Below are 9,212 nucleotides of genomic sequence, written 5' to 3'. Positions count from 1 at the left end.
CTCTGAAAATGCTTGTTGAGTCTAACCCAAAGCAATACACTCACGAAACAGCCCTGAAATTGCATGTCTCTCATGTATTAATACATAAGCATCTAAGGAATATGGGAAAACTCCATAAAAAAGATGTTTGGGTGCCTCACAAACTCTCCAATGATCATCATTTCCAATGTGTGAAGTTTGCTTTGTCTCTTCTGGTAAGTAATGCACATGAACCATTTTTGGACAGAATTGTCACCAGTGATGAAAAATGGATTTTCTATATGAATATTAAACACCAAAAACTATGGCTCAGTCCTACACAAAAACCACTTCCGACCCCAAAACCTGGACTTCATCCACAGAAAGTTATGCTTTGCATTGGTGGGACATCAAAGGAGTAATTCATTTCAAACTCATCAATCTACAGAGAACTGTCCTAATGAACGTTAGTAGTATATTTTGTTGATCTACGGACACCAGCAAACCATTTACTAATTACATGTGATAAACAAACATTTTTATGCTGTAAAAAAAGAGTTTACATCATTATAAGCTCATACCTCTTTCTGCTTTTCCTTCTTGGCAAACATCTCAAGCTCATTTCCAAATATTTCTTGTGAATTCAGTACTTCTTGATAATCCATCTCTTTGACAAAACTACTATCTTCAATACCATTTGCTTTTAGGAATTCCATATAAGCCACTTGGAATGCTTGGCCAATTGACTGAGCAATGAACTGTGCCTATAAGAAAAATAAAACACTATTATTGCAATATTTGCATCTTTTATCCTCCATTTATAAATGACAGGAAATGTAATTTTTTAACTACTGAGTTCTACATAAATTACAAAAAAATTCTTAAAACTTCAGAAAAAAATTTTTTACAGGTGCAAACACAGTTCTAGGTTATAGGATAAAATTATATGGAGATTTTAATATCATAAGTTATAGTTACCTATCTATAAAAACTTTTTTGTACTAATACATTTAAGAACACATGCCACGAAAATTCTACGAAAATATTTTTCAGTGTACTACTGCAGAGAAGAGTTCAACATTATATACTAATATTTCAGCATATGTTTTGAGCAAAGATGTTCACTTTTATAAAAATATCCTAATGTTTCTATTATCATTGTATTTGGTAATGGTTATTTAGCTAATAAGCAATGTATCTGAAGGCTTTTCTATTATCATTCTATGAAACTTTAGTCTCTTCATATGGAATGAAATTAAACTGTGACACTTCTATAGTTATGGAAACAATGGTGCTTTGCCACATTGATTATCAAGTTGCTATAGTGCTTACAATAATGTAATGCTACTGAGACATCCTTAAGTCCCCCTGAAGGAATACGGACATGTCATGTGTACAGGGATAACAAGGACATCAGAACATGTAAAGATATACTGAAAATATAATTTAAATGAAAAGCTCCGGTCAAAAATAGCAGTATTTGTAGGAAGTGCCATCAACATTGCTGTTATTTCAAATGCTATGCACCTTATGACAATAAAACTAACAGAAATGATCCAAACTTTGTTCTTCACATAACATGATTGATTTTCTAGCCAAATGCTATGCACCTTATGACAATAAAACTAACAGAAGTGATCCAAACTTTGTTCTTCACATAACATGATTGATTTTCTAGCCAAATGCTATGGACCTTATGACAATAAAACTAACAGAAGTGATCCAAAATTTGTTCTTCACATAACATGATTGATTTTCTAGCCAAATACTATGGACCTTATGACAATAAAACTAACAGAAATAATCCAAACTTTGTTCTTCATACAAGTTGACTGATTTTCTAGAGAACACATGCAGTAACAAAAAAATAAAATGGATATACTTTGATTTTCTGACAAGTTAATTGATGGTTAGTACTTGAATCTGAATCGAGTGATTAAGCCTCAATTTGATGTGAAGTCTTGCGTAGTTCATATTTGAGGAATAACTAAGTAGGATCTTTCTAAGCCTACTTGGAGCTTCTTAGTATTTTTCAAAGGTTTACACAACAACATTTTGTACACAATTCTAGTTTGGAAAATACTATTCTTGTAAAGATCAATATACTTGGCCTTTTCTGAAAATTGGTCCTCGGTATATTGAAGTTGGAGAAATCAAGAATAAATCATCCTCTTCCACAGAGGGAAACAATGTTATCATACTAGTATTAAATGTAATGTATACACATACACAAAAAAGTGACAAGTATGCATTCTAGAGGCAAGGTTCATAGTGCACGAGCAAAAACCATTTCTGAAACTAATGGTGGTTGTATCCAATGGTGGAAAATTATTCATTACATATTCCAAAATGATGCTAAAAACATTTGCGCATGGCATGATTGTTGTGGATTTCAGGATGTATTGATTCTCTTCCTTTAAATGACTATATAAAAACAAATGCCACTGTTTCTGTGAAGGGGTTGTAACCAGCATGATTATTGTGGATTTCAGGATGTATTGAATCTCCTCCTTGAAATGGGTATATAAGTACAGATGTCACTATTTCTGTAACCTAGAGAAAAATCTAATCTTTTAAGGAATGTCACAGAACTGCTTTAGATGGTAGAACCAATAAATGGCCTCTTAAAGAGTGGAAGCAAATGGGCATGATATGTACTAAACTGTAGATATGTCTTATACAGGATTATGTGCTCTTTACATCTGTTATTGGCTTGCTCTCATAAACAACATTGAAAGTGATTTTCCTGCTTGCATGATGCATGCTCAAACAATATAAGACAGAGCACTGTTTCAAGTAAAGTGTATTCTCTCTGGGTATAGCATGACAAAGAGACCTACCTCTATTAGCTACTGAGTGCCACACAGGAGAAAGTAATAGTATTCTTAATAGAAAGAAATAGTATCAGTAATGTGGATCCTATGACTTTAACAGCACAATTATCAGAGGTTCACAAAACCAGATTGTATACCTCAAGGTGTTCAGGATGCTACCGCAATCACTGCTGGTACTCCTGATGAACAAAGGTGGGATTTGAACATTTAAGGTACACGGCATTGAAAATGTAGCATTTGTTTATGGTTGAGTTGGACATCATTATTTGTGGAATCAAAAACATTATTTTATAAATAAAAAAATTCAAAGAGAAGACAAAATTCCACTCTTATAGACTCCTGTCCTTTTATCAAAGACAGCCTGAGAATCAGAAGTTTTATTTGGGAAAATTCACATATGTTTAAAGTTTTAAAATCATACTAGGCTGCATACCTATTAATTTTACTCCCCCTTTTCTCTCTCTTTGAATAAAATAAGGTAGATGATATAAAGAAAATGTCTTTCAGTGCACAAGATATTCAAAATCAGTTACCAGAACAGATGGTTGTTGAAGCAGCTTCATGTGCTGAATGAGAATGATGCAAGGCATACTGAACACCTTCTGTGACAGTTTTTAAAACCTTTCACCACATCCTGAACAAAATTTATACTACTCAATGTACGTCTGATACAATTTAGACCCTATGGGACAAATGTTTAAAATATGATCATTTTCAATATGGGTTTTTTTATTTATAACAAACTTAATAAGGTATAAAACACATTTTAAATAAAACAAAGTGAAAAATAATTACATGTTACCTCTTCAGATTCAAAAACATGACAAATCATTTTAGGAGTTCTCTTGATCTTTGAATCAGTGGAGTCATCAGTGCCATTCATCATTCTACGACGTGCCATCAATACCACCAAGTCACCAATATCAGCAATATAAGATATTGTGCGGAGAGCATGATCCATCATGATTTCCTGAAACAATTATTAAAACAGGTTACACATACACACACATATATATATATAATTATTAAGGTATTAAACACATTTTAAATAAAATAAAATTTAAAAAAATTACATGTTACCTCAAAAAGATAACAATACTTACCAGGTTCTAACTTAACAATATAATTATATTTACCAATAAGATTTCTACAGCTTGATTACATGGCATTTTGGCAATGTTACAGTAATTACCTGCTATATGTATTACTTCTCTAAAAGAAATTTGTGTAGCAATATTATTACTATTACAAAGACAATAAGCAAACTTAATGATGTTCCTCTTTCTCCTTTACTGTGCTGTTTTTGTTTGAATGACAGTAACTAAGCAGCAGTTCATAGTCTCTGAATTTCCCAGATTCACTTGAAAGAAAAGTGACAACACCATGTAAGGAAGAGTAGCCCCATTTCTGCTAGGTACCACCACACGTCACAGATGCTTCAGTAACTCTGCCATATTTTTGCAAATCTTCAGCAGCTTTTTTTCATGCTTTCACTAGCATTCAAAACAGATGTGAAATGCTTGTCCCAAGACTTCTGTGTACTTGGTGAGTTCATGTTCATAACACTACAAAACAATTCTCTGGCAGTTCTACCTTTCCAAGTGTTGACATAGCATACATAAATTACTTGTTAGTAGCAAATAAGTTATTTTCCATTTTTTTACTTGTATGTCAAACTTTCTAATTATGACAGTTCACTGTTTTGCACATAAATTTTAGTGGCAGCAAGTCCACTTTTGTTGGTAATTTATAGGCTCAACTTTTCTCCAGACAAACAGTGGCAAAATTCACTTGTTACAGAGTGCCTATATCAACAAACATATTACCACTTTGGATACAATCTTGTGGAATCTCTTCTTTTCTTTTTGGTGATATCCCTTCAGTAGCATCCTAACATCCAAATTTTCTCTTAGAAGCTCTTTGTACCATGGAATCTTGCTCAGAAATTGAACTTGCAAAAATGGTACCTGCACTATGAGTACCAACAACTTGTGGCAACTCAAGTGATTCACTTTTACTGTTACTAAGCTTATCAGTCTTCTCTTCACTCAACTGTTTGTTTCTGGTGGATATGTTACCAGGAAACTTCCTCCTCTTTGATTTGTGAGGACCATGCCTTCTGTCCATTATCAAATATTCAGGATTTACCATGGGAATAAACAAGTTAGACTACAGGTATTATTAAAAGCACTTTTTTTTTTGCTCAACACATACAGTTTGACCTTTCTGATTGACTCATCAATGAAAGGTTGTTCGTACAGTTCATTACTTCAAATGGGTAATCAAGAATGTAGCATTTTGATAAGCAGGGGGAATTACAGAGAAATTAGCTAAAAGTGCTTCCAATTTTGGATCATACTGCTATCGAAACGGAATGTAAATAAAGGAACTTAAATGGAAAACCTTTTATTTTTCATACTTTTTTTTTGCACTGGATTGAAAGTAAAGGAGTTAAGGATTCATAATATGCAAACAAATAAATTATGATATTTTTTAATATTTAAAAGGTATTTGCTACCTCGAATACAAAATGACATCTATAAGAGCAGAAGGCTCCCTGAACTTGATCACAATCAGCATCAAGCTGACCTTTGTCCAAAAATGAGAAAAACAATTTATTCAAGATCCAGTAAATAAATATAATTCAAACAAAACTAACTTGAGGATTCTCAAACCAAGAAGTCCAAAAGAACAATATGAATAAGCCAGTAAAAGATATGAATAGTTTGTCATCACAAGAAAACTATATATTCTTTATATTTTCAGAGTGTACTCTATGGACCTGTTGAATTTAATTCTGTGAACTACAGGCACCCATCTTGAGCATGACTGATGTTCACAAATTAACAACAAACAAAGATAGTGGAGACAGAATCATTCTATCATCTTCACTTCAATGTTAAAATTTGACTTCTTCCTATGAGGTTACTGCAAAGACAGTGTCTACAAAACAATCCACAAATGATTCAAGAACTGAAGAGAGTTATATAAACCTTCATACATCAAATTCCAGTGGAAACCTGTCAATATGTCATCCAGAACATTACAGTGAGAATCAATGCCTGCCTGAGAAGATAAGGTCATCACATCGAACACATCTTGCATGTCCACAATCAGAATGACTAGCCAGAAAAACTTTTTCAATAACTGGTTTATGTGCAAATAATTTGTGTTTTTTGACAACCTTGTATTTTAAACTGTTACATTAGATAATCACCCTTTTCCAAAACTTATAATTTACTCATATTCAATATACATTTATGATACACAAACATTTCCATCTAGGTCACACAGATGAACTTTAATGAATAAATTATACATGTAGATCTAAAACCTTTTATTTAATATATAAAACATTAATGATAAATTTCAAGTGCTTCTTACAAAAAAAAAAGATAACAGGTGTTATCTTCGTTATTGTTAAATGTGTAGAAAAAGTTTTACCTTAAGATCAGTGTTCAGCACCATGATTTTTTCTGTTGAAATAAAAAGGTCTACTTCTGTATTGGGTTGAGTTTCACCTTCTGGAGCCTGTTAAGACAATACCAGTTAAATCACTGATGAGTCCCCATACAACAATGAACAGTTATTTTGATTATAAAAAGTAAAATAAAAAAGAATTAACTTCTTAAAATTAATGAATATCTAATCTTTGTCTATTCATAAATACAGCTAATTTTAATTTTAAAAATAAATTATTACTTACACCTTAACAAGGATGACATTGTTTATACAAAATCATAAAAGCAAATTATGCATAGACTATATCATGCTGATAATAGCATAAAGCTGAAATACTTACTGCAATATATTATTCATAATGTTGGCTTTTGTTTCACACAAAAAATTATAGACCATATATCAAAAAATGTGCTTCCATGTTCAAAACCATTTCTTTAGCTAATGAATCAGAATTTAATATTGGTTTTAGTTTCTTGATCATCAGTCTCTTTGAATCATACATCTTGTTTGTTGTTGGAACTATATATTATGTCAAAATTCTTTTCACTAGTGTTTTCACCAGGTACCCACCTGTCACAACTGTTACCCGGTTCTTAAAAAAAAGTTATGCAAAGTTTAGGTCAAAGTAATGTAAACAGAACTGCAGACAGACTATTATTTTTAAGAGAAAACAGTAAGCAAAAATCAGAAACAGGTAAAAAAAATCACAACACAGAGAGTGAAGACGAAAGTAGAAGCAATCATAGTGATAGACTCAGATTAAATTATAGTGGTGGGGCAGCAACATTGATTAGTCATTGATCTGTAAGTTTAACAGTGTACAAAAATCCTTCAGTACCTTATAAATCAAGTTAATCAACCGTTCATTATACTCTCAAAATTTGCTTATACCATACTAATATTTACCTCTTCCATGAACAATAATGAATATAGGAGACAAAGAATCAATTAAGTAAGCAGCAAATTTTGAATAGTTCATTTAAAACTTTTCTTTGTTAAATGATTATCAACTGAGTCACTACATGCAGTCAGTTCGTGGTTACCACCATTTTGTAGCACGACACAATCAACATTCTTGGACAGAACTTAGGCCTATCACTCATAGGAAACTTTCAAATCTGATGACTGTGTGATTTGTAATTGTACATACAGTAAATTACTGTATCTATATAAATATGATCACCCAAAAGTTTCTATATTTTTATATAACTTGTTTCAACTGTAGAAAGCTGCTGCTCTTCATAATCCGAGGTATTAGGATGTGGCGATCATTGCAGTAGAGTCGTTTTTTCACTTCACTTCAATTTAAGTGAGAAACTCACACTCTAGTCTTAATGGAGAATTATCAAAGTTTTGTCATTGAAATATTTAAGGTAAGCTCCGTTCATCGATCGTGCTAACGTTTTTGATAGTGCAGACACACTCAGCAATCTTTTAATCTCTCAGTGTGTGTTATAACGACAAACCAATATTTATGCCATAATGTGTGTAAGTAAATGTATGTAATTAAGCCTAAGTGTCATCATCATGTACAAATATTGCCTGCGCAGCCAGCCAGGATGAAACATTAAAGATTACTTTGTTTCGTTACCAGTATCAATAAGTTAATAGTATCCAATCAAAGAAACAGTTGGAAGCTTTAACTTTGATATTAATTTCATGACCCCTAGATCAGTGCTCATTACTAAATGGTGAAAAGTTAAAAAATGGAGAGATATTGTTTGTTTGAATTTGTTTCAGTACCTCATGCAGAGTTGTGAGAATACACACAGTAGCCTATACTTTGCAGGCCTACGTTATAGTATACATGATGGCCACAAAAGTTTTGGAGTTAACATTGTTTTCATCTTTCATTTATAATTATATCATTTACTGTTTTCTTTTACTTTTCCATCCAAACATAAATAACTTTTTATTATTGGCAGTTTTAGATAGGCTTTTGCTAGAAAAATAAAGACAACACTACACAAAAAGTAATCATAAACTGTGTGGCATCATGGTTCATATGGTCTCATCTTCTACATGATAGAAACTATTGTGTTGATAGTAGTAAGAAATTTTTGGGCATCCGCGTAGGATTTTTGATACCCGTTCAAACACAAGCTCTCACATTCCTGGTCTAGATACTTGTAAATATTTGAAGAATTATCAGCAGATACTCTTTTATAAACAGTTCTACATGATGTGTGGTGGATCCCAAATAATCTCATCCACATCTAGAACAAATCTTGTTTATTAATACATTTCTGACGTGGGCAAAATTGTATGGGAACAAACATGCATGGTTTGGAACAGAGTATAAAAGAACATCTGAAGCCTAGTTTTGGTAAATCTTCAAATATCTACAAACATGTATATGAGGGATGTGACAGCATTGCTGATGAAAAGAACATCAACATAATATGTAGTTCCAACAACAACATTTACGATTGAGACTTTGGTAATCAGGAAACTAAAACCAGTATTTTAATTCATCAATTATACACCACAATACTGTAGTTAACACAAATAAGAGTGCAAAATAATTTTCATAAAATATAATTAAACTGTTGCTGCTTCAGGGATTAAAAAAAAAATCTTCTGGAACACACCATGCTTTGCATCTCCTCAAATAATTATATTTCTTTGCATGAATAAAACAAAAAAAAATCTCCAAGTTACAGTAGATATTTTTCCAAATAAATATACTTAGTTAAATAAATAGTCACAAACAAATACTTTTCTTTGGGTGTTTTTTTAAATAACTGTAGTTACACAATGTGTAAATGGTAATTAATATGCTAAGTCTCCTGCTGGTAACTCAAGTAGTAACTGATGTAGTCTTTGTTTAGTAATCACTACTACCGGTAACTCAAGTAGTAGCTGATGTAGTCTGTTTAATAATCACTACTGCTGGTAACTCAAGTAGTAACTGATGTAGTCTTTGTTTAATAACCACTACTACCGGTAACTCAAATA

The 9,212-nt window shown here is 32.1% G+C and overlaps 1 protein-coding gene across 6 annotated transcripts in view; it reads right to left on the bottom strand.

The window, feature by feature from the left end:
- Positions 1-9,212, bottom strand: part of LOC106463357 — a 122,042-nt gene that overhangs the window by 21,050 nt on the left and 91,780 nt on the right. For all 6 annotated transcript variants that reach the window (XM_022390833.1, XM_022390832.1, XM_022390837.1 and 3 more), the window contains 3 exons: positions 6,237-6,323; positions 3,595-3,762; positions 540-722 (listed from right to left, as the gene is read on the bottom strand). In XM_022390833.1, the coding sequence (XP_022246541.1) occupies positions 540-722; positions 3,595-3,762; positions 6,237-6,323 (438 nt within the window). The remainder of the gene's footprint in view (positions 1-539; positions 723-3,594; positions 3,763-6,236; positions 6,324-9,212) is intronic.

This window comes from Limulus polyphemus, unplaced genomic scaffold, assembly GCF_000517525.1.
Source record: "Limulus polyphemus unplaced genomic scaffold, Limulus_polyphemus-2.1.2 Scaffold1384, whole genome shotgun sequence".
In the NCBI taxonomy this organism is placed as follows: domain Eukaryota; kingdom Metazoa; phylum Arthropoda; class Merostomata; order Xiphosura; family Limulidae; genus Limulus; species Limulus polyphemus.
The sequence above is the reverse complement of the archived record's forward strand: the minus strand, read 5'-3'. Positions and strand labels throughout refer to the sequence as shown.